The sequence below is a fragment of the Mobula birostris genome, chromosome 3 (assembly GCF_030028105.1).
Source record: "Mobula birostris isolate sMobBir1 chromosome 3, sMobBir1.hap1, whole genome shotgun sequence".
Lineage (NCBI taxonomy): Eukaryota > Metazoa > Chordata > Chondrichthyes > Myliobatiformes > Myliobatidae > Mobula > Mobula birostris.
In genome coordinates this window covers 3,261,756-3,287,335 of record NC_092372.1, presented here as the reverse complement: position 1 = coordinate 3,287,335, position 25,580 = coordinate 3,261,756, and the positions used below count along the sequence as shown (strand labels likewise).

Sequence of the window (25,580 nt, the reverse complement as noted above, 5' to 3'; positions counted from 1 at the left end):
CATGGGTAGGACGAGTGATGAGGTTCTGCGTAGGGAGTTCAGGGAAGTAGGTGCTAAATTAAAGGGCAGGACCTCCAGGGTTGTGATCTCAGGATTGCTACCCCTGCCACGTGCTAGTGAGGCCAGAAGTAGGAAGATTATGCAGTTTAACACTTGGCTCAGGAGTTGGTGTAGGAGGAAGTACATAAGATTTTTCTACGATTGAACTCTCCTCTCAGGAAGGCGAGAGCTGGTACTAAAGGGATGGGTTGCACCTGAACTTCAAGGGGACTAATATCCTAGAGGGCAGGTTTGTTAATGCTACATGGATGCAGGGGGCAAAACTGGTCCTCTGATAATCCATGCATGGAGCCAAAACAGACAGCAGAGATCTTAAATTAATTCTTTGCATCTGTTTTTACTCAGGGGATGGACACAGAGTCTATAGAAATTAGGCAAAGCAGCATCAACTTCATGGACCCTGGACTGACTACAGAGGAGGTAGTGTTTGCTACAGAGGCAAATCAGGGTGGATATTGCCTGATAAGGCGTTCCCTCAGACCCAACGGGAGGCAAGTGCAGGAATTGCCAGGGCCTATGCAAGGATAAGATAGTTAAATCATCCTTAATAACAAGAGAGGTACCAGAGGATTGAAGGATAGCCAATGTTATTCCGCTGTTTCATAAATGTTCTAAACATTAACCTGGAAATTACAGGAAGGTGAGTCTGACATCAGTAGTAGGAAAGTTATTCAAAGGTATTCTAAAGCAGGGGTCCCCAACCTTTTTTGCACCGCGGACCAGCTTAATATTGACAATATTGTTGTGGACTGGCCAACAGGGTGGCCGTGGATGTTCAAGTTCAACAGTGCATGACAGGGAATGGGGAAAGGTGCAGCTGACTCATATTGTTTCGTATCGCCAAATCATATCATTCCCTCGCGGTCCGGTAGCACATGCCTTGCGGCCCGTGGTTGGGGACCACTGCTCTAAAGGCCTGAATATATACGCATTTGGATTGGCAGGGACTGATTAAGGATAGTCAGCATGGCTTTTTGCACAGTGGGTCACGTCTACCCAATCTTATAGTTTTTCAAGGAAGTTACCAGGAAAGTGGATGAAGGCAAGGCAATGATGTTTTCTACATGGGTTTTAGCAAGGCATTTGACAAGGTCCTGCATGGGAGGTTGGTAAAGAAAGTTCAGTCACTTGGCATTAAAGATGAGGTATTAAATTGGATGAGGCATTGGCTTTGTGGGAAAAACCAGAGAGTGGTAGTAGATGGTTGCCCCGCTGACTAGAGGCCTGTGACTAGTGGAGTGCTGCAGGGATTGATGCTGGGTCTTTTGCTGGTTGTCATCTTTACCAACGATCTCGATTATAATTAGGTTAACTGGATCAGCAAAGTTGCAGATGACACCAAGACTGGGGGTGTAGTGGACAGTGAGGAAGGCTATCATAGCTTGCAGAGGGATCCGCATGAGCTGGAAAAATTGGCTGAAAAATGGAAGATGGAATTTAATGCAGACAACTATGAGGTGTTGCACTTCGGTAAGACCAACCAGTGTAGGTCTTATACACAGTGAACAGTCGGGCACTGAGGAGTGTGGTAGAACAAAGGTGTCTGGGAATACAGGGTCCATCATTCGTTGAAACTGCTGTCACAGGTAGACAGGGTCATAAAGAAAGCTTTTAGCATATTGGCCTTTATAAATTGAAGTACTGATTACAGAAGATGGGATGTTATGTTGAGGTTGTACAAGATGTTTGAGAGGTCTAATTTAGAGTATTGTGTGCAGTTTTCTTTCTACAGTATTATGTACTGCTGCCGCTAAGAAATTTCACAATACACACCGGTCTGATTCAGATTCCATATTCCTTAGAACGCGGGAGATTTGATAGAGGTTTATAAAATTATGAGGGGTATTAATGGGGTAAATGCAAGCAGGCTTTTTCCCCAGAAGTTGTGTGGAACTATAGCCAGAGGTCAAGGGTTAAAGGTGAAACGTGAGACCTCTAAGAAGAACTTACGGGGAAATTTCTTCACTCAGAGGGTCATGAGTGTGGAATGAGCTGCCAGCACAAGTGGTACATGTCACTTCAGTTTCAATGTTGAAGAGAAGTTTGGATTGGTTCATGGATGGTAGGGGTATGGTCCCGGTGTAGGTCAATGGCAGATAGCATGGACTAGATGGGCTGAAGGGCCTGTGGCTGTGCTGTTCTTCTCTCTGACCATGACTATGATGAAATGACAGAGGAAACTCGATGGCCTGATTCTGCTGCTGTGTCTTAAGGTCAATCTGCATAGTAGAAGCAGAGGAGTTGAAATGTTGACCATCCCTGTGCCTTCATGGCTGCTGTGCGACTCACTGAGTAGCACCAGCAGCAAATTTCTCATTAAATGAAAAGGTATTGTGTAATCTTACTGTCAGTCTCTGAAGACTTCCAGTAAAATGGCAGTGCATGTACACGCAGCGGCCTCTCAGGACCAACCAAAGGTGCTTTTCCCCTTTTAAGTGTGCTTTTATACATAAGACTATTCTTGACTCCAAAAACTATCTGTACAGCAGGTCCCCCACATCAGTGAGCTGCTCCTTGATCAGAGTGGCCGGCCGTCGGTTCAGAGAAGGAGTGACGGGCCGCTGGGCTGGGGAAGCTGAGACAGGCTGCTAGCCCATGGAAGTCGAGAACACAAGGGTGACCGATATATTAAGACCATATGACACAGGAGCAGAGTTAAGCCATTCAACCCATTGAGTCTGCTTCGCCATTCCATCATGGCTGTACTGTAGCATTCAATGTTTATCACTAAGAGCAAAACCAGTATCTAATCTTAAAAAGACAGTTTCAGAAGAACCAGTTGATATGTCAGACGTTTCTCCAGTGGAACAAACATAACAAAGAACATTATTGTCAAACGCAGCAGGACAACGTGCAGGAGCAGAAACTTGATGATGGGAAGATGCGTTTAGAATAAATTTCAGAAAGTTTGTTGTTCAATAGAAGGGCAATATAACAGCCAGATGGACACAGAGGTCTAGATTCAATAACTACATTAGTAAAAGTCAAAGTCATTCAAGTAATCTGGAGTCAAGGGAGGGAATAGCATTTTTCACCCAAAGCTCGAGGAGTTCTGATAGAGAGGATGAAATGTCCTACCTGCTGAGTTCAGAGTTCGAGGGGTTCTGATACAGGGATGAAATGTTCTACCTGCTGAGTTCAGAGTTCGAGGGGTTCTGTACAGGGGATGAAATGTTCTACCTGCTGAGTTCAGAGTTCGAGGGGTTCTGTACAGGGGATGAAATACACTACCTGTTGAGTTCAGAGTTCGAGGGGTTCTGTACAGGGGATGAAATGTTCTACCTGCTGAGTTCAGAGTTCGAGGGGTTCTGTACAGGGGATGAAATGTTCTACCTGCTGAGTTCAGAGTTCGAGGGGTTCTGTACAGGGGATGAAATGTTCTACCTGTTGAGTTCAGAGTTCGAGGGGTTCTGTACAGAGGATGAAATGTCCTACCTGCTGAGTTTAGCAACTGCAAGTTCAAAGATGGGCAGTGTTGATCCACTTCAATTGCACCAGACGGAATACTCTCCATCCAGTAATATAAGGTTGCATTTACAACATGGAGAGGGTGTAGCACTCTGCTATGCACAGCTCAAAAGCACATCTTTAGGGCAGTGTTCCAGAAGCTATGATAGCATGTAATGGGGCCTCGATGGGAACATTCTGAATTTGTTTAGACTCTTAAAGAGCTACATTCTGGTGATGAGCATTAACTTACAAAGGGTACATATTGGAAAGTGACTCATAGGACACAACCATGGCTAACAAGACAAGTCAAAGCCACATAAAAGCCTAAGAAAGGGTATATAATAGGGCAAAGATTAGTGGGAAAGTTAGAGGATTGCGAAGCTTTTAAAAACCAACAGAAGACAACTAAAAAAGTAATTAAGGTAAAGATGGAATACAAAAGTAAGCCGGCCAATAATATTAAAGAGCATATCAAATGACGCTGGAGAGGTAGTAATGGGGGAGAACAAAATAGCAAATGAACTGGCTAAGTATTTTGCATCAGTCTTCACTCTGGAAGATACTATCAGTATGGTGGAAGCACCAGGTGTCGGGGGGAATGAAGTGTGTGAAGTTACCATCCCTGGCACAAAGGTTCTTGTGAAACTGAAAGGTCTGAAGATAGATAAGTCACCTGAAACAGATGGAGGCATCAGTAATGACCTTTCAAGAATTACTAAATTCTTGAATGGTTCTGGAAGTCTGGAAATTGCAAGTGTCACTCCACTCTTCAAGAGAGAGAGGTGGAAGGAAGGAAACTATAGGCCAGTTAGTCTGACCTCAATGGTTGGGAAGATGTTGGAGTCAGTTAAGATGAGGTCTCAGGGTATTTGGAGGTGCATGATAAAAGGCCATAGTCAGCATAGTTTTCTCAAGGGAAATTCTTGCCTGACAAATCTGTTGGAATTCTTTAAAGAACTAACAGGCAGGATAGACAAAGGAGAATTGGTTGATGTTTTGTGTACTTGGATTTTCAGAAGGCCTTTGATAAGGTGCCACACACGAGGTTGCTTATCTAGCTACGAGCCCATGGTATTACAGGTAAGATTCTAGCATGGATAAAGCAGTGGCCAATTGGCAGGAGGCAAAGAGTGGGAATAAAGGGAGCCTTTTCTGACTGCCTGCCGGTAACTGGTGGTATTCCACGGGGGGTTGTGTAGGGACCGATTCCTTTTACGTCATGTGAATGATTTAGATGATGGAATTGATAGCTTTGTTGCAAAGTTTGCAGACGATATGAAGATTGCTGGAGGGGCAGGTAGTTTTGAGGAAATAGAGAGGCTACAGAATGACTTAGATTAGGAGAATGGGCAAAGAAATGGCAGATGGAATCAGTGTCAGGAAGTGTATGGTCATGCACTTTGATAGAAGAAATGAAAGGGTTGACTATTTTCTAAGTGGAGAGAAAATACAAAAAATGAGGTGCAAAGGTGCTTGGGCATCTTTCTGCAGGATTCTCTAAAGGTTAATTTGCAGGTTGAGTCTGTGGTGAGGAAGGCAAATGCAATGTTAGCATTCGCTTCATCAAGGGGACTAAAACAGAAAAGCAAGGACGCAATGTTGAGACTTTTCAAGCACTGGTGAGGTCTCACTTGGAGCATTGTAAACAAGTTTAGGCCCCTTATCTTAGAAAGGATGTGCTGAAACTGGAGAGGGTTCAAAGGAAATTCATGAAAATGATTCCAGGATTGAATGGCTTGTCATATGAAGAGGGTCTGATGACTCTGGGCCTGTAGGACCCAGAGGACAGCCTCAGAATTGAGAGGCATCCTTTGAGAACAGAGATAAGGAGGAATTTCTTTAGCCAGAGGGTGGTGAATCTGTGGAATTCTTTGCCACAGGCAGTTCTGGAGACTGAGTCTTCATGTATATTTAAGGCAGAGGTTGCCAGATTGTTGATTACACAAAGGAATACGGGGAGAAAGCAGGTGATTGGGACTGGAAGGTAAATTGGATTAACCATGAGCAAACACGATTGGCCAAATGGCCTAATTCTGCTCTTATAACTTATGGTCTAATGATAGAAATTAAGATAATACAATTATAAAAAGTGCGGAATAACAACACAGGGATTATGATGTCTGAAACCAAGCTGGGAAATTCAGAACGCGAATACATTTCCAGCAAGACATTCTCAAAATTATGCAACTAGATATTCTCTCCTGCTGCAATGCAGGCTTGAAGAGACTTAGCATTCACGATGCTGAAATAGGAATCAAGCCGACACTGCATTATCAGCAATTAGAAGCACATCATTTGGTCAATAATTTGATGTACATCACATTAAAAAATCTCTGAAAAATTAGCAACAACAAAGCAAATGTTTAACATTCATCTTTACTAGATATCTGTAGATCAGTGTGAATTTCACCCCACACAGTCACAGTGAGCAGCCAGATTTCTTTTCAAATCTTTTGATTATTATTATCCAAAATGAACACAAGTACATCGAAGTAAGCAACACTTACAGCATTCTCAAGTGAGGCATAAGTAGATCATAAAGCCACAGGACCACAAGACCATGGGAGCAGAATTAGGCCACTCAGCCCAACAAGTCTGCCCCATCATTCCATCTATTACCCCTCTCAACCCCATTCTTCTCCCTTCTCCCTGTAACCTTTGAAGCCCTGACTAATCAAGAACCTATCAACCTCTGCTTTAATTATACCCAGTGCCTTGGCCTGCACAGCCATCTGTGCAAAGAATTTCACAGACTCACTACCCTCTGGCTAAGGCAATTTCTTCTCATTTCTGTTCCAAATGGACATCCTTTGAATTCTGAGACTGTGCCCTCTGGTCTTAGACTTCCCCACATGCACCATAGATCACACATTTGCCACACTGGCTCCCGTCAGCACTATACTGTCCACGCCTCCTGCACGTGCAACATTTTCTCATTCACCCATCATCCCCCTTTGGATGCTTTGCCACTTCCTCACACTGAGGGTACGTTCCTGCAGCCGATTAGCTCACTGGCATGCTTTCCAGTTCACAGTGCAGAGGCCCACACATCAGAAGATACTAACTCCACACAGAGGTACCCAGTCAGCATGTAATCCTCATCAAATGGGGCCTTGGGAGAAGTGGAGGAGGCTGACGTGTGCCTTACCAAGGGGTACAAAATCATGAAGGGCAGTGATAGGGCGAATATGGAGTCTTTTTCTAGGGTTAGCGAGTCTAAAACTGGAAAGCGTGGGTTTGATGGTGAAAGAGGAAAGGTTTACAATAGAATAGAATAGAATAGAATATCTTTATTGTCATTGTGGAGCAATGAAACACAGTTTAGCAGCTCAACGTTTTGCAGCATGACAAAGAATATATTCATAAAATAAACTCTAAAACCTCAGGAGTGCAGTCCAAAATTAATAAGATATGGATGGGGGGGGGGGGTAGGACTATTGCACACCTGCCATTCCTGGAAATGGATGCATTGAGCTGCCGCCGTCTTAGGAGGGGGGCAGGAGAAGGGAAGGGGGTGTTATACATTTCACTGCTTGTGGGTAGAAGCTGTTAAGGAGTCTCTCTGTTTTCGTTCTTAATGCTCTGTATCTCTTCCCAGAAGGTAGAGGGGAAAACAGGTGATGTCCAGGATGAGTGGGATCCTTTGAAATACAAGTAGCCTTCTTTTGAAGTCTGCCAGTATAAATGTCTCTGAGGGAGGGTAATGTTGTGCCAATAACCCGCTCTGCTACCCTCACCACCCACTGCAAGTCCTTCCTGTTCTGTTCTGCGCAGCTGGCAAACCACACTGCACAGCAATACGTCAGGAGGCTCTCTATAGTTGTCCAATAGAAGTTGATCAGCAGGTGATGAGGGAGGAGAGCGTGCTTTAGCTTCCTTAGGAAGTAGAGCCTCTGTTGGGCCTTCCCCACCTGATAAGAGATATGGGCAGTCCAGGTGAGGTCAGCCGAGATGTGGACGCCGAGGAACTTGAAACTCTCTACTCTCTCCACCTCTTTCCCGTATATGTGCAGAGCAGAGTGCTCGACACACCTTGATTTCCTGAAGTCTACTATCAGCTCCTTGGTTTTTGTGATGTTCAAGTCCAGGTTATTATGACAACACCATTCTGTCAAACGCTGTACCTCCTCCCTATAGGCTGTCTCATCACAGTCTGATATGACACCTATTAGGGTGGTATCATCAGCAAATTTGACAATGGTGTTGGTGGAGTGAATGGAAGAGCAGTCATGAGTGAAAAGAGAATAGAGGTTGGGGCTGAGGACACATCCCTGTGGTGTACCAGTGTTCAGGATGAGAGTAGATGATGTGTATTCTCCCATCCTGACACTTTGGGGTCTGTTACTCAGAAAATCCAGTATCCATGAGCACAGTGAACTGCCAAGGCCCAGATTGCTCAATTTCTGCACCAGTTTGTAGGGGATGACTGTATTCAAAGCTGAGCTGTAGTCCACAAACAGCATGATGTTTAAAGGGGATATGATGCTAAAGTTCTTCTTAGCGCAGGGATTACCAACCAGTTTCCGGCACAGACAGAGGAGTCGGTGGACCCCAGGTTGGGAAACTCTGTGGTGGAACATGATGCCAAAGGCATTGGTAGAGGTGTGCACAATTACAATGGCTAGCTAGGAGTCATTTGGCTAGGTACAGGTATTAGAATGTATTAGAGTAGAGGTTCCCAGCCTGGGGTTCATGAACCCCCTTGCTTATTAGTATTGGTCCATGGCATAAAAAAAGGGTTGAGAACCCTTGTAGTAAAGGGACATGGGCCAGACATTGGCACATGGGACTAGATGAGAAAATTATTTTGATTAGCAGGGAAGGGGTTTACCAAAGGGCCTGTTTCTGTGCTATGTAATTCCATAACTTTTCAGGACATCAGTAATAACACGCCTGGATACATTCTTGCTTGCGATATCCCAGGCACGACATCCAAGCCTTGGAAGCATTTCAAATGCTAGGTTGATATGAAACCGAGAAGCTGAGGGGCTATGCTTACTGAAGTAGAGAGGAACAATATTAGATGAACTAAAAGAAATTCGCTGAGGTGCCAATAGGGTCAATGCTCGGAGGACGGGCCTTGGTGGTTTAATCAATAATGCGTATTTTCATATTAAGGAGAAGGCAGGTCTATGGAAGAACATCCTGGGGATTTGTCAGTCCTGACGAAGGGTCTCGGCCCAAAACGTCGACTGTACCTCTTCCTAGAGATGCTGCCTGGCCTGCTGCGTTCACCAGCAACTTTGATGTGTGTTGCTTGAATTTCCAGCATCTGCAGATTTCCTGTTGCTTAAGTATGAAGTGGTTCATTTCAGTAAGTCAAAGTCAAATTTGAAGACAGAATATAATATTAATGGTAAGACTCTTGGCAGTGTGGAGGATCAGCGAAATCCTGGATTCCGTGTCCCTAGGACACTCAAAGCTGCTGCACAGGTTGACAGTGTTTTTAAGAAAGCGTATGGTGCTTTGGCCTTCATCAACCGTGGGAGTGAGCTCAAGAGCCGTGAGGTAATGTTACAGCAATATAAGACCTTAATTAGACCCCACTTGGAGTACTGTCTTCAGTTCTGGTCACCTCATTACAAGAAGGATGTAGATACTATAGAGAGAGTGCAGAGGAGATTTACAAGGATGTTGCCTGGATTGGGGAGCATGTCTTATGAGAATAGGTTGAGTGTACTTGGTCTTTTCTTCTTGGAGTGACGGAGGATGAGAGGTGACCTGACAGAGGTGAATAAAATGATGAAAGGCATTGGTAGTGTGGATAGCCAGAGGCTTTTTCCTAGGGCTGAAATGGCTAACATCAGGAGGCATAGTTTTAAGGTGCTTGCAAGTAGGTACAAGGGGGATGCAAGAGGTAAATTTTTCCACACAGAGAGTGGTGGGTGCATGGAATGCACTGACAGCGACAGTGGTAGAGGCAGATACAATAGGGTCTTTTAAGAAACTCTTAGATAGGTACATGGAGCTTAGAAAAACAGAGGGCTATGTGGTAGGGGAATTCTAGGCAGCCTCTAGAGTGGGTTACATGGTTGGCACAACATTGTGTTGTAATGTGCTGTAGATTTCTATGTTTCTATAATTCTTCCAAACTGTATGCATTTACTGACACCGATTATCAGTTCTATAATGCTGTTTCCATACAAACTGAAGCCCGCCACACTTTCAGGAAAATTTGTCAAGGTTGCTTAAGTTCAAGTTCCAATTTAATGATCATTCAACCATGCATGACTATAGCCAGGTGAAACCTTGTTCCTCCAGAGCCAAGGTGCATGAGACATTACCAACAGCACACAGGACATACTGTTACGATAAAGCTACCTGCTCGTCATTTCTGTGATAATCATGTTCTTCCTCTGGCTTGTCCTCCATTTTCTGTTTATTTGATTCATCTTCTGGCTTTGTTTCACCTTACAAAAAAAAAGTTGGCAAAGGTCAGCCCAGGTGATTCAGCATCAGGCCACGCATAAGGGCTCACAATCACTACTGACAGTTTACTAACACGTGGCAATGAAACATTTAGTACAACTAAACAGTGAGCTGACTTCAAACTTACAAACTGAATAACATGTAAACTCAGCAGCCACAAATGGATTAATTAAATATCAACGACACTTACACAAAATTCTCTTCATCCCACTCCACAATTCTTCCACCCTCATTCCTGGTTGACAGGTTTAGAACAGAGACTTTATCTACCCTTTAGATTAACTGGACTATTCGTATCACTGGACCCAGACCTCCAAGGTTGAGAGAGTAGAACTGCCCCACTTTTAAAACTCTCCTGCACAAGTCTCCTGTCATTATCAGATACGACAGACAATCAACAGAGTCTAACTGACCCCTCCCCTCCTCCTGGTTCCACCTATCACCTTCTGTTTCTTCCTCTCCTCCCCACCCTTCTAACTGTGACCCCCCATCGTTTTCTCTCCAGTCCTGACGAAGGCTCTCGGCCCAAAATGTCGACTATACTCTTTTCCATAGATGCTGCCTGGCCTGCTGATTTCCTCCAGCATTATGTGTGGGTGTTGCTTGGATATCCAGCATCTGGATTTTCTCTTGTTTGAGAGTAACTGGAGGAATTCGAGTATAGGTAATTTTATATCAAGCAATGGGAAAATGGTTAAAACAGCAAAATTAAGATGCTATATCTAAATGCTCAAAGCATTTTCAACAAGGTTAATGAATGAAATGGAAGTGGACAGGTAATTCCTGTTGTGGAAACACAGCTGGAGGGGATCAAAGCTGGTAGGAGAATACTCTAAGAAGGATGATCAGAATTAGAATTGTGTTTAATATCATTGGCATATGTTGTGAAATTTGTTGTTTTGCAGCAATATACAATAAGAAATTAACGAAGTACTACAAAAAAAAGAGCAAAAATAGAACAAAAACTAGTGTGGTGGTGTACATGGGTTCATTGTCCATTGAGGCATTGATGTCAGAGGGGAAGAAGCTGTTCCTGAAATTTTGAGTGCATGTCTTCAGACTCCTGTACTTCTTCCTTGGATGGGGTAGTATTGGGCACCGCAGTAGCACGACGCTATTACAGCCCAGGGTGTTCCAGATTTCGGAGTTCAAGTCCAGTGCTGTCCCGTAAGAGGTCTCTGTACGTTCTTCCCGTGGAACATGAGAGTTTTCTCCAGGTCCTCCATAATGTACATTGTCCCGTGATGAGGTTACGGTTAATCAGGTTTGTTGGGGGTTGCTGGGGCGGGGTGACTCAAAGGGGCAGAAATAGTTTTACTGAATAAATAAATTAAGGATTGAGATTAAAAAAAAGAGATGGGTTGGTGCGACTACTAAGGAAGAGTTCAGACAGACTTAGAAATAACTTTGGCTCAGCAAACATGACGTTGAATCCGTATGAAATGAACTAAGAAACAGCAATGCGTAGGAAATAATGGTGGGAGCTAGTTAAAGACTGTTAAGTAGTAGATGTGATATCAAGAAATTAGAAGTGCATGGAACAGGGCTAATATAGTAACCACAGGTCTTCGATCTACCTATAAGCTGGACAAATCAAATTAGCAGCAATTCATCAAATGTAAACATCAATTTCCAGATCAACATGTTGAGCAAGCAATTGAGAAGTGGCTATTTACAATTTTGTTTTGTTCCCTGAGGAAGGAATAATTGCTAATCTTGTGCAGAGAGGCCTGCAGGGGAAAGCAAGCATAATAAGATGGAATGTTACAGAAGATAACTGTTACATCTACACCACCTATGAAGGTATGAGGGACAGCACAGACAATGACTAGCAGTTGGAAGAAATGATGCATAATTTGCAGAAAAAACCACACACAATGTGAACAGATAAAGTGGTAAAATGATAGCCAACAGGTAAAGTTAACTGAAAGGAAGAGGGTTAGATAGTTGACTTGTGTGTTCGTCCATCGTCAACGTCGATGGGGACCTCGACACCATTATGGTGTCGAGACTAGCGCGTGATCTGGATTTAAGTGAGGGAGAGTTGCGCAGCGTCAGTCTCACTCTCTCTTCCCAATTCCCATCTGGGTCCAGTGGCAAGACAGAGTCTAGACGGCTGGAGATGGGACTAGGCGCAGTGGATGACCAGGACATCGTCTGTGTCTTGTCCTGCTCTACACGTTCCACGACGCTTGCAGAGACCGCCTTCTTGACCGTTGGACCTTCCATTGGTCTCGTCTACTCAGTCCGCCGGAGTCTGTCTTCACATGCTGGGATAGGCAACTCCCTATCACACCGAGGGTTTGAGACCCATCGGCTACCCTCACCTGGTTTAGCTGGCTTGTCGAAGCTGTTGCCCGGGGTGTGGCCGCTGTCGCATGCAAACAGCTACGGGGAGCCGCAGGTGAGAGCTGAGAGCCAGGTGGGGACCAAAGGTGGACTAACCGCCCTGAAAAGGACACGACATGTTCCCCCACCAGAGGTGCTACCCCTCCCTGACACCCCATACACCCATAGTTGATTAGGAACTCAGTAAAGGATGACAACAAAATTGCTGAAGAATAGAAAAAAAGTATAAGAGAGGTTTAAAAAAGTGAGGCCAAGCATTACAGATAGGAGAAATTGTAGTGGGAATGAGAAAATTAAGTATTTTGTACATCTCTTCACAGAAGACAAAAATACTTGCTAGAAGTAGCAGAGAACCAGGAGTGAAGAAAGAATGAAAACTGAATGAATGAGCCACAGAAACTGATGAGACAACAAGAAATTGTGAAGAGATAGTATACCAACGATTTGTAGATTCTGGAATTGTTCCTGTGTTTTGGAGGGTAGCAAATTTGACCCCATTATTTGAGAAAGAGGGGAGAAAGAAAAAGAAGTAATTAGCCTAACATCACAAAATGCTGTAAGAATTTTACATGCGAACACTTGAAAAGAATAACCGGATTGAACAGAGTCACCGTGGCTTGGAGAAAGAAAAATTATGTATGATTCATCCACCTCTCTAAGGGGAGCAAATCAGTTCAGGACAAACCAATACGATGATTGATTTGAATTTTTGGAAAGATTAGTCCACAAGTTTCGAGTGGATGAAATTCCAGTAATATACGGACATGGATGAGAGAAAGTGAAGAGTATGAGTAAACAGCTCAGGATAAACAACTGGTATTGTCACTGAACATCAGGACGCATTCACCGTGTACAGCTTTGGTCTCAGTTACAAAAGGATATATTTGCCAGAGAGGAACTGCACTGACTAAATCAGGTTTATTACATTGTGAAATCCGTTGCCTTATGACCACTGTATGGTGCAAGACGGGAATACCTTTATTTATTCAGAGATACAGCGCAAAACAAGCTCTTTGGCCCACTGAGACAACCGCCCAGCAACCCAATGATTTATCCTTTGCCTTATTACAGGACATAATTACCCTACCAACTGGTACATCTTTGAACGGTGGGAAGAAACCAGGGCACCCAGAGGAAACCTATGCACTCACGGGAAGAACATGCAATGTTGAAAAGATGTTTCCTGTGGTAGGAGAGTGTAAGACCAGAGGACACAGCCTCAGGATAGATTGGTATCCTTATTGAATGGAGATGAGGAGGAATTTCTTTTGACAAAGAGTGGTGAGTCTGTGGAATTTGTTATCACAGGTGGCTGAGGAGGCCAGTTTTAGGTATATTTAAGGCAGAGCTTGATAGATTCTTGATTGGTCAGAGCATGAAGGGACATGGGAAGAAGGCAGGAGATTAGGGCTGAGAGGGAAAATGGATCAGCCATGATGAAATGGCAAAGCAGACTCAAAGTGTCAAACGGCCTAATTCTGCTCCTAAATATTGTGGTCTTATAGATGGATCCAAGTGAGGTGGCATAGGGGTAGGAGAATTGGAAAGGTGTCAGAGGCTGGGAGGTAATAGGTGGATCCAGGAGAGGTGGAATAGGAAGTGGGGTGGGGTGGGGGAAAGAGTTGGAAACATAGAACATAGAAATCTACAGCACATTACAGGCGCCTCAGCCCACGATTTTGTACCGACCATGTAACCTACTCCAGAAACTGCCAATAATTTCCCTCTATTTTTCTGCATAGCCCTCTATTTTTCTAAGCTCCATATACCTATCCAAGCATCTCTTAAAAGTCCCTATTGTATCCGCCTCTACCACCATCACTGGCAGTATATCACACACCCACCACTCGGCGTGAAAAACTTACCTCTGACATCCCCCTTGTACCAACTTCCCAGCACCTTAAAACTATGCCCCTTCGTATTAGCCATTTCAGCCCTGGGAAAAAGCCTCTGGCTATTCACACCATCAATTCAATGCCTCTCTCATCACCTTGTACACCTCTATCAAGTCACCACTCACCCTCCGTCGCTCCAAGGAGAAGAGGCTAAGTTCACTCAACCTATTCTCAAAAGGCATGCTCCCTAATCCAGGCAACATCCTTGTAAATCACCTCTGTACCTCCTCTCTGGATTCCACATTCTTCCTGTAATGAGGAGACCAGAACTGAACACAGTGCTCTAAGTGGGGTCTGACCAAGGTTTTGTATAGCTGTAACATTACCTCACGGCTCTTGAACTCAGTCCCACGGTTGATGAATGCCAACACACCATATGCCTTCTTAATAACACTGTCAACCTGCACAGCAGCTTTGAGTGTCCTATGGATATGGACCCCAAGATCTCGCTGATCCTCCACACTGCCAAGCCTCTTACCATTAATATTACATTATATCTTCAAATTTGACCAACTAAAATGAACCACCTCACACTTATCTGGGTTGAACTCCATCTGCCACTTCTCAACCCAGTTCTGTATTCTATCAATGTCCTCGGACAACTCTCCAGACTATCCACAACACCTCTAACTTTTGTGTCATCAGCAAACTTACTAACCCACCCTTCTAAATAGAATAGAATAGAATAGAAAACCTAAAGCACAATACAGACTCTTTGGCCCACAAAGCTGTGCTGAACATGTCCATACCTTAGAAATTACCTGGGGTTACCCATAGCCCTCTATTTTTCTAAGCTCCATGTATCTATCCAGAAGTTTCTTAAAAGACCCTATCGTAACCGCTTCCACCACCGTCACCGCAGCCCATTCCATGCACTCACCACTCTCTGCGTAAGAACCTACATAGAACATAGAATAGTACAGCACAGTACAGGCCCTTTGGCCCACAATGTTGTGCCAACCCTCAAACCCTGCCTCCCATATAACCCCTCACCTTAAATTCCTCCATATACCTGTCTAGTAGTCTCTTAAACTTCACGACTGTATCTGCCTCCACCACTGACTCAGCCAGTGCATTCCACGCACTAACCACTCTCTGAGTAAAAAACCTTCCTCTAATATCCCCCTTGAACTTCCCACCCCTTACCTTAAAGCCATGTCCTCTTGTATTGACCAGTGGTGCCCTGGGGAAGAGGCGCTGGCTATCTACTCATCTATTCCGCTTATTATCTTGTACACCTCTATCATGTCTCTTCTCATCCTCCTTCTCTCCAAAGAGTAAAGCCCTAGCTCCCTTAATCTCTGATCGTAATGCGTACTCTCTACAGCAGGCAGCATCCTGGTAAACCTCCTTTGTACCCTTTCCAATGCTTCCACATCCTTCCTATAGTGAGGCGACCAGAACTGAACACAGTACTCCAAGTGTGGCCTAACCAGAGTTTTATAGATCTGCATCATTACATTACCCCCGACATCTCCTCTGTACCTGCTTCCAAGCACCTTAAAACCGTGCCCTCTCATGCTAGCTATTTCAGCCCTGGGAAAAAGCCTCTGACTATCCACACGATCAATGCCTCTCATTATCTTGTACACATCTATCAGGTCACCTCTCATCCTCCGTCGCTCCAAGGAGAAAAGGCAGAATTCACTCAACCTATTCTCATAAGGCATGTTCCCCAATCCAGGCAACATCCTTGTAAATCTCCTCTGTACCATTTCTATGGTTTCCACATCCTTCCTCTATTGAGGTGACCAGAACTGAGCACAGTAGTCCAAGTGGGGTCTGACCAGGGTCCTATATAGCTGCAACATTACCTCTCGGCTCCTAAACTCAATCCCACAATTGATGAAGGCCAATACACCGTATGCCTTCTTAACCACACAGTCAACCTGCGCAGCTGCTTTCAGTGTCCTATGGACTCGGACCCCAAGATCCCTCTGATCTTCCACACTGTCAAGAATCTTACCATTAATACTATATTCTGCCATCATATTCGACCTACCAAAATGAACCACCTCACACCTATCTGTGTTGAATACCCTCTGCCACTTCTCTGCCCAGTTTTGCATCCTATCGATGTCCCGTTGTAACCTCTGACAGCCCTCCACATTATCCACAACACCCCCAACCTTTGTGTCATCAGCAAATTTACTAACCCATCCCTCCACTTCCTCATCCAGGTCATTTATAAAAATCACAAAGAGAAGGGGTCCCAGAACAGATCCCTGAGGCACACCACTTGAGACCGATCTCTATGCAGAATATGACCCGTCTACAACCACTCTCTGCCTCCTGTGGGTAAGCCAGTTCTGGATCCACAAAGCAATGTCCCCTTGGATCCCGTGCCTCCTTACTTTCTCTTTTTTTTTTGGCGTGTGCTGCCTGCATGCGTGCGAGTCTGTCTGTGCGTGCGTCTGTGATGATGTCTTTTTCATGGATTTTACAAGGCGTGGAGCGAGAGAGAGAGACTGTGTGGCGCGCCACTCCTCACACAGACATTTTCGCAGTATTTTTCCCTTTATTTTACAAGTTGCGATCTCAACACTCAACCCGGCACGGATGGAAAGCGTACTCGGGAGCGGACCCGACAGGTCTCGAACCCGGGAACCTCCGCTCCCGGGTCCGGCCCTGATGTCATTGCGCCACCAGCCGGCCCAACCTCCTTACTTTCTCAATAAGCCTTGCATGGGGTACCTTATCAAATGCCTTGCTGAAATCCATATACACTACATCTACTGCTCCACCTTCATCAATGTGTTTAGTCACATCCTCAAAAAATTCAATCAGGCTCGTAAGGCATGACCTTGCCTTTGACAAAGCCATGCTGACTACTCCTAATCATATTATGCCTCTCCAAATGTTCATAAATCCTGCCTCTCAGGATCTTTTCCATCAACTTACCAACCACTGAAGTAAGACTCACTGGGCTACAACTTCCTGGGCTAAACACAAAATACTCTGCAGATGCTGGGGTCAAAGCAACACGCACAACACGCTGGAGGAACTCAGCAGGTTGGGTAGCATCCGTGGAAATGAACAGTCAACGTTTCGGGCCAAGACCCTTCATCAGAACGAAGGGCTTCAGCCCGAAACATTGACTTATTCGTTTCCACGGATGCTGCCTGACCCACTGATTTCCTGGGCTATGTCTCTACTCCCTTTCTTGAATAAGGAACAACATCCACAATCCTCCAATCCTCCAGAACCTCTCCAGTCCCCAATGATGCTGCAAAGATCATCGCCAGAGGCTCAGCAATCTCCTCATTCACCTCCCAAAGTAGCCTGGGGTACACCTCGTCTGGTCCCGGTGACTTATCCAACTTGATGCTTTCCAAAAGCTCCAGCACATCCTCTTTCTTAATATCTACATGCTCAAGCTTTTCAGTTTGCTGTAAGTCATCCCTACAATCGCCAAGATCCTTCTCCATAGTGAATACTGAAGCAAAGTACTCATTAAGTTCCTCTGCTATCTCCTCCAGTTCCATACACACTTTTCTACTGTCACACTTGATTGGTCCTATTCTCTCACGTCTTATCCTCTTGCTCTTCACATACTTGTAGAATGCCTTGGGGATTTCCTTAATCCTGTCCGCCAAGGTCTTCTCATGGCCCCTTCTGGCTCTAATTTCCTTCTTAAGCTCCCTCCTGCTAGCTTTATAAATTTCTAGATCTCTATCATTACCTAGTTTTCTGGACCTTTCGTAAGTTTTTCTTTTTTCCTTGACTAGATTTACAACAGCCTTTGTACACCACAGTTCCTGTACCCTACCATCCTTTCCCTGTCTCATTGGAATGTACCTATGCAGAACCCCACACAAATATCCCCTGAACATTTGCCACATTTCTTCCATGCATTTCCCTGAGAACATCTGTTTCCGATTTATGCTTCCAAGTTCCTGCCTGATAGCCTCATATTTCCCCTTACTCCATTTAAATGCTTTCCTAGCTTGTCTGTTCCTATCTCTCTCCAATGCTATGGTAAAGGAGATAGAATTGTGATCACTATCTCCAAAATGCTCTCCCACTGAGAGACCTGACACCTGACCAGGTTCATTTCCCAATACCAGATGAAGTATAGCCTCTCCTATAGTTGGCTTATCTACATATCATGTCAAGAAACCTTCCTGAACACATCTAACAAACTCCACCCTATCTAAATCCCTCGCTCTAGGGAGATGCCAATCGATATTTGGGAAATTAAAATCTCCCACCACAACAACCCTGTTACTAGTACACCTTTCCAGAATCTGTCTCCCTATTCTACTTCCTCATTCAGGTCATTTATTAAAGTCACAAAGAGGAGGGGGTCCTAGAACAGACCCCTGGCGGACACCACTGGTCACCGTCCTCCATGCAGAATAGCAACCATCCTCGATGTCTCTGTTACTATGGGGGGGGGGGGGGGGGTCCATAAAAAACACCAACAAGAGTTTTTGCCCTCTTCCTGTTTCTGACTTTCACCCACAATGACTCAGTCGAAAATCCTCAGCCATGATACTATCCCTGATTAGCAGTGTCACTCCCACACCTCTTTTGCCTGCCTCCCTCCCTGTATTTTTTGAAACATCTGAAGCCCAGCACGCTCAGCAGCCATTCCTGTCCCTGAGACATCCAAGTCTCTGTAAGGGCCACAACATCATAGTTCCATGTATTGATCCATTCTCTAAGTTCACCACCTTGTTCACGATACTCCTTGCATTAAAATAGACACATTTCAAACCACCTGGCTGAGTGCTTCTTTGCTCTGTCATCTGCTTATCCTTCCTCACAAACCCCCTACAAGCTGTCTCGACTTGTGCACCAACGGCCCCATCCTCTGCCTCTTCACTTCTGTTCCCACCCCCTTGCGAATCTAGTTTAAACCCTCCCCAATATCATCAACAAGCTTCCCCCCAGGATATTGGTTCCCCTCCAATTCAGGTGCAACCCATCCCACTTCTACAGGTCACCCCTTCCCCAGAAAAGGTTCTAAAGATCCAAGAACTTGAAGCCCTGCCCCCTGCACCATCTCCTCAGACACTCATCCATCTGCACCATCTTCCTGTTCTGACCTTCCCTGGCTCGTGGCACCGTGAGTAATCCTTCCTGACTCCCTAAACTTACTGTTCAGGGCGTCTACCCCTCTCCTGTCCATGTCATTGGTACCAACATGTACCACGACCTCTGGCTGTTCACCCTTCCCTTCAAAAATATTCTGTAACCACTCAGAGACATCCTGGATCCTAGCACCCGGAAGGCAGCACATTATCCTGGTGTCTCTTTTGCTGCTGCAGAATCTCCTATCTGTCCCCCTAACGATTGAGTCCCCTATGACTATTGTCCACCAGACTTCACCCTACCCTTCTGAGGCTCAGAGCCAACCACGGTGCTATTGGTCTGGCTGCTGCTGCCTTGCCCAGATAGGTCACCCCCCTCAGCAGAATCTAAAGCGGTATACTTGTTGCTGAGGGGAATGACCACAGGGAGACCCTGCACTGATTTCCTTCTCCCTCTACCTGTCTCGATGTACAACCATCTACTCCCCAAGTTCTGCACTCTGGGTGTAACCACTGCTGGAAAGTCGTATCTATCAAATGCTCGACCTCCCGAATGATACTAAGTTCATCCAACTCCAGCTCCTTAATGCTAGAGGTTGGGAGGTGGCACGAGCAGGGAGAATGGGAATGGTACCAGAGGCTATAGGAGATGGCATGTGGAAGGGGAGAGTGGGAATGGTACCAGAGGCTAGGAGATGACATGTGGAAGGGGAGAGTGGGAATGGTACCAGAGGCTAGGAGATGGCATGTGGAAGGGGAGAGTGGGAATGGTACCAGAGGCTAGGAGATGGCATGTGGAGGGGGAGAGTGGGAATGGTACCAGAGGCTAGGAGGTGACATGTGAAGGGGGAGAATGGGAATGGTACCAGAGGCTAGGAGATGGCATGTGGAGGGGGTGAGTGGGAATGGTACCAGAGGCTAGGAGGTGACATGTGGAGGGGGAGAGTGGGAATGGTACCAGAGGCTAGGAGGTGACATGTGGAGGGGGAGAGTGGGAATGGTACCAGAGGCTAGGAGATGGCATGTGGAGGGGGAGAGTGGGAATGGTACCAGAGGCTAGGAGGTGGCACGAGCAGGGAGAATGGGAATGGTACCAGAGGCTAGGAGGTGACATGTGGAAGGGGAGAGTGGGAATGGTACCAGAGGCTAGGAGATGGCATGTGGAGGAGGAGAGTGGGAATTTCACAAAAGGTTACTAAGTTTACTGATGGCCATTCTCACACTGCAAACTTTAATTCACACTGTAGTCAGAGTTTAGTCACAGTAGTTCAGCACACTCAACGTCAGTGTTCTTTTTAAATAATTGCACATTGAAGCTTTAATTACACAAATTAAAAATAATCCAAAACCAAAATATTACATTTGCTGGAAATCTGAAATTAGGAAAAAGAACTAGAATGGACTGGATGGGTTGAAGGGCCTGTTTCTGTGCTGTAGCTCGCTATGACAGAAAATATTGAAATAGAACAGATTTTTCCTACATTCCTTATTGATCCTGTGGATAGTCAGAGGCTTTTTCCCAGGGCTGAAATGGCTGACAAGAGAGGGCATAGTTGTAAGGTGGTTGGAAGTTGGTACAGAGGAGAAGTCAGGGGTAAGTTTTTTCACTCAGAGAGTGATGAGTGCGTGGAATGGGCTGCCGGCGATAGTGGTGGAGGCGGAAACGACAGGGTCTTTTAAGAGACTCCTGGACAGGTACATGGAGCTTAGAAAAATAGAGGGCTATGGGTAACCGTCGGTAATTTCTAAAGTAGAGACAAGTTCAGCACAGCTTTGTGGGCCGAAAGGCCTGTATTGTGCTGTAGGTTTTCTATGTTTCTATGACTATTTCATGACTTACCCTCAGAATCTTCCCCTGCATTTTACAAGAATGACAAGTATTTTAAACTTTATGCTAACTTGCAATTAAAATTCCAGAGGGGAGGTCTCACAATAACTACAAAACTTTTTACACTGATCCTCCAATCAGAGAATTTGACTGCCAGTCACTCTGGTAGAAGGAGCTTTCACAGTTTTGTTAGACCCAGAACTCGTATTCAAGTACGCAGATAAAGTTAAAAACAAGCTGCCCTGACTCACGATACGCACAAATAACACAGGCATGGCAAGTTTGAAAGCAGGACAGTGTACTTGAGCAAGAATTCCCTACAGTGCTGGGAAAGAAAAGGTTAGCTGACAGGAAAGCGACTAACCGTCATGGAGTGTGTCGAACAGTTGTTTAGCTGTGCACGTCTCACCTTTCACCTCTCCAGGCATTTCAAGGCCAAGTTTCTGATAAAAGTCTTTTTGTTTTTTTAATTCCGCTGTAAATGACAAATAATTTAGGTTTAGGCATTTGTGATACACAATACTAACACTTTCTGCTTTATCTCTAAATCATCGGGATTCCGTGAGTTGGTCTAAGGAAAAAAACATAGCTCTCCAGTTTGAGTTGGATTAAGGAAAAGATATCATAACTCCCCAGTTTCCACTCAAGGATCAAAATGTCACCATATTCAACCTTGACATTCATTTTCCTGTGGGCATAAATCTCTAGAATAGTAACTACAACAGGATCAATGAAATGTCAACCAGAGTGCAGAAGACAACAAACTGTGCAAATGGAACTATAAATAAATAGCAATAATGAGAACATGAGATAATGAGATAAAGAGTCCTTAAAGTGAGATCATTGGTTGTAGGAACATTTCAATAATAGGGCAAGTGAGTTAGTTATCTCCTTTTATTCAAGAGCCTGACAGTGGAGGGGTGGTAACTGCTCTTGAACCTAGTGGTGTGAGCCCAGAGCCACCTATACCTTCTACCTGATGGCAGCAGCAAGAAAAGAGCACGACCTGGTGGGTGAGGATTTCTGATAATGGATGCTGCTTTCCTGCGACAATGCTCCTGTAAATGTGCTTGATGGCTGGAAGGGCTTTAACTTTGATGTACTGGGGTGAATCCACTACTCTTTGTAGGATTTTGTAGCTGGATTAAGGAAAAATATCATAACTTCCCAGTTTGAGTGGAGTGGGACTAAGGAAAAAGTATAACTCTCAAACTTGTGGTGCATAGAAAACAGTTCAGGACAGTAAACCCATAATGAGCTACAAAAGCCTGAAAGCACGTACGAGGCTCAAGGACAGTTTCTGCCTCACTGTTGGAGGACTATTGAATGGTTCCCTAATGCAGTAAGATGGACTCTTGACCTCAGAAGATAGAAAAATAGAGGGCTATGGGTAACCCTAGGTAATTTCTAAGGTAGGGACATGTTCGGCACAGCTTTGTGGGCTGAAGGGCCTGTATTGTGCTGTAGGTTTTCTATGTTTCACAATCTACCTTAAAATGCTGCACATTGTGGTTTACCTGAACTGCACTTTTTCTGTCGATGTACATTTTATTCTGCATTCTGCTAGTGTTTTCCTTGTTCTACCTTAATATACTAAATAATGGATGTATCTGTACGACAAGCTTTTCACCAACCTTGATAGTAATAAACCTATTCCAATAAAGAAAATTGCAATTGATCATTCGGTGCTCTTGCTGATGATAAAAAGACTGATCAATGCCCCTTCACTATGTTCAGAGATTTCTCTCCTGCACAGAAAGATGTTTTCTGTACTTCATACAGTTACAAGCTGGAGCTTAAGAAAATAATTAACTTTAAAGATTTACAGTACGTCTGCAGTCACATTTTTCAATTAACATTTGACTTCAGCATGCTTTTCACAAGAAATTTCAGATTCATATTTTATATTAAACCCTAAACTGACTTTAAGAGGTACAGTGATGCATCTACAGAAGGCCATGTTTCAGCAATTTGAAAGTGATCCCCCATTTCAATTACTAGCCTCTGAGAAAACTGTTTCCTTTTAACCATCAAAGATGCAATGGTGTCTGTCTTAATTACACAATTTGCTAAAGCCCTGCCTGCTCAAAGAACTCTTTGCATGAATGCGTATTCCTACCTTTTTCACTCTAACATCAATAGATCTTCATCACAAACTAGACAAAAAAGAGCTCCCTTTGGAGCCACTCTGTCTTTTCCTGCATTGGTAATATCTTCCCGGAGCCACTTCCACCTCTTCTTCACTGGTCATCTCTCCAGGCTGTTACATCGCTTGATAACATTCAGTTTCAGATAATTCTCAACATTTGTCAGCCATGTATTGAAAAGACTGAATCAATTGCCCTTGCTTCTCAGCATAAATCTCCACATACTCCTCTCTAATTGCCTCCCTGCAATCTCAATTGTCAAAGGAATGGAACATGCATGTAGAACAGGTTTAATGCAGCTTTACCAGTCTGCATATGATTTTGGGCTGTATATTTAAAGAAGATGCTGACATTGAAGGTTTGCCCGCCAACGCCTGGGACAGAGACGTTGACATATGGAGTTCAAAATACAAACTAAATTTATAAAAGTACATATATGTCATCATACACTACCCCAAGATTCATTTTCTTGTGGGCATTCACAGGAGAATTAAAGAAATACAATACAATTTATGAAAAAGAGGAGAGAGTAAGTGCCCAGCGAGGGGAGGGCAAGGAGTCTGTGCCAGTGGTGGGGGGGTAAGGGGGGAGGAGGAGAGGAGTTTGTGCCCAGAGTTGGAAGGAAGTAGGAGGGAGAGAGAGGTGGGCAGTAGTCTGTGCCCGTAGGAGGGAGGGGATGTCAATGTGTGAGGGAGGGTGAGGAAGTCAGGGTGATGTTTGTACCCAGACAGGTCAGGGAGGACCATGCCCACAATTTGGCCATAAGGCCACGGATTCCATCATCCAGATAATTAACATATAACATGAAAATTAGTGGCCCAACACCGACACCTAGGGTACACCAGTCACCGTTAGTTACCTTGTCAAAGATCTTCTGAAAATCCAAATAAACGCAGCATCCACTGAGTTTCCTTCATCTATTCTGGATGTTATCTCCTCAAAGAATTCCAACAGATTTGTCAGGCAAGATTTCACCTTTAGAAACCCTGCTGACTTTGGTCTGTTTCATTATGTGCCTCCGAGTACTCTGAAACTTCATTGTTAATAAACTCCAACCGCTGAAGTCAGGCTAACTGGCCTATAATTCACGGTTTTTTGACTCTCTCCCTTCAGAAACAGTGGAGTGACATTTACTTTGGACCCATTCCTGAATCTAGTGTCTTCAGCCCTGAGGTGTAGCCTGTCCAGTCCAAGTGATTATCTTCCTTCAGGCCTTTCAACTTCCCAAGCACCCTCTCGTATGATTCTATGAAAATAAGAATTTACACTAATGCATCTTCTGCCCTCACTGTTCACTCCCCCCCCCACGCTGACTCATGCCCGTCTCCTCCACCATTTACGCCTCTTGTCTTCATTGTAAAACATGCCGCATTTCAATCTGTCAGAAGAAAATTGAAACTTTCTAACTTACCTTCTTGGAGACCAGGCACCAGTTTGTAGACAATATCTTGCATTGTACGATCGTGTCTGAGAAATTGATGAAAAAGTTAATATATTAATTGCTAACTTAGAAGTAGTTTCCAAAATTTCCAAACTATACTCCATGCAAAAAAGATTATGTTGACAATTAATTAGATTAACTTATTGATTTGCTTAGAAGATGAAAAGTTAAGAGGATTTAATAAATGTATTTTGAAAGTATAAATGATTCCAGTAACAGAAAATCCCTCACCAGAGGCATAGATGTGAGATAACTGGCGAAGAACCTGGGAGGAAATCTGAAATATTGATTTCTGAGGAAGTCCTTGAAAACTGGACTGTTCTTCACAGTACGTGATGAGAACACATACAACATGATCTCATAAATAGCAAAGGCAACAAAGCTGCAGGAGTGGGATCACTGGATAAATCCCTCAGAGAGGCATCAATACTGTTGGAATACAAAATTCTAAGCAAGTAGCAAATAACAGCTAAAGAAACATTATAGTTGCACCTATTGTCTACTGCACTGCATTTTCTCTGTCACTCGAACTGTATTCTGCATTTTGCAGTTCGTCATGAGGATTCTGGATTCTTTTCTTCTTTTTCAAATCTTTTTATTGTGTGTGTGTATGTATATATATATATATATATATATAGGAAAAATAACATGAGTACATCGAAGTAACAACACTTACAATGCCTCAAAAAAAACCCAGCATCTTGAAGATTGAAAACAAAATTTTGTGATAACAAAAAAAACCTACTAAGCAGGAAAGTGAGAAAAAAAAGAGAACCCATTAGGTGTACAACCCCGGAGCCATGCGTCATACAAAAAGCTTCAAAAAATAAACATCAAACCGCCAGCAAGAAAAAAAATACACTAAAAAGATTTACAATTAGATCGTGGAAAAATTATATCAATTAACTCAAATGATAATAACAAGCAAATGAGCCCCATCTTTTC

The 25,580-nt window shown here is 44.2% G+C and overlaps 1 protein-coding gene across 3 annotated transcripts in view; it reads right to left on the bottom strand.

Moving 5' to 3' along the window:
• The window catches only part of LOC140194868 (polycomb group RING finger protein 3), a 261,263-nt gene that overhangs the window by 22,525 nt on the left and 213,158 nt on the right, over positions 1-25,580 (bottom strand). Inside the window, exons 4-6 of one of the 3 annotated variants that reach the window (XM_072252152.1) lie at positions 24,606-24,661; positions 21,457-21,522; positions 9,832-9,920 (exon numbers count right to left, since the gene is read on the bottom strand). In XM_072252152.1, coding sequence (XP_072108253.1) covers positions 9,832-9,920; positions 21,457-21,522; positions 24,606-24,661 — 211 coding nt within the window. Of the gene's footprint in view, positions 1-9,831; positions 9,921-21,411; positions 21,523-24,605; positions 24,662-25,580 lie in introns of all 3 variants that reach the window. The other 2 variants (XM_072252151.1, XM_072252153.1) reach the window with 2 other exon arrangements.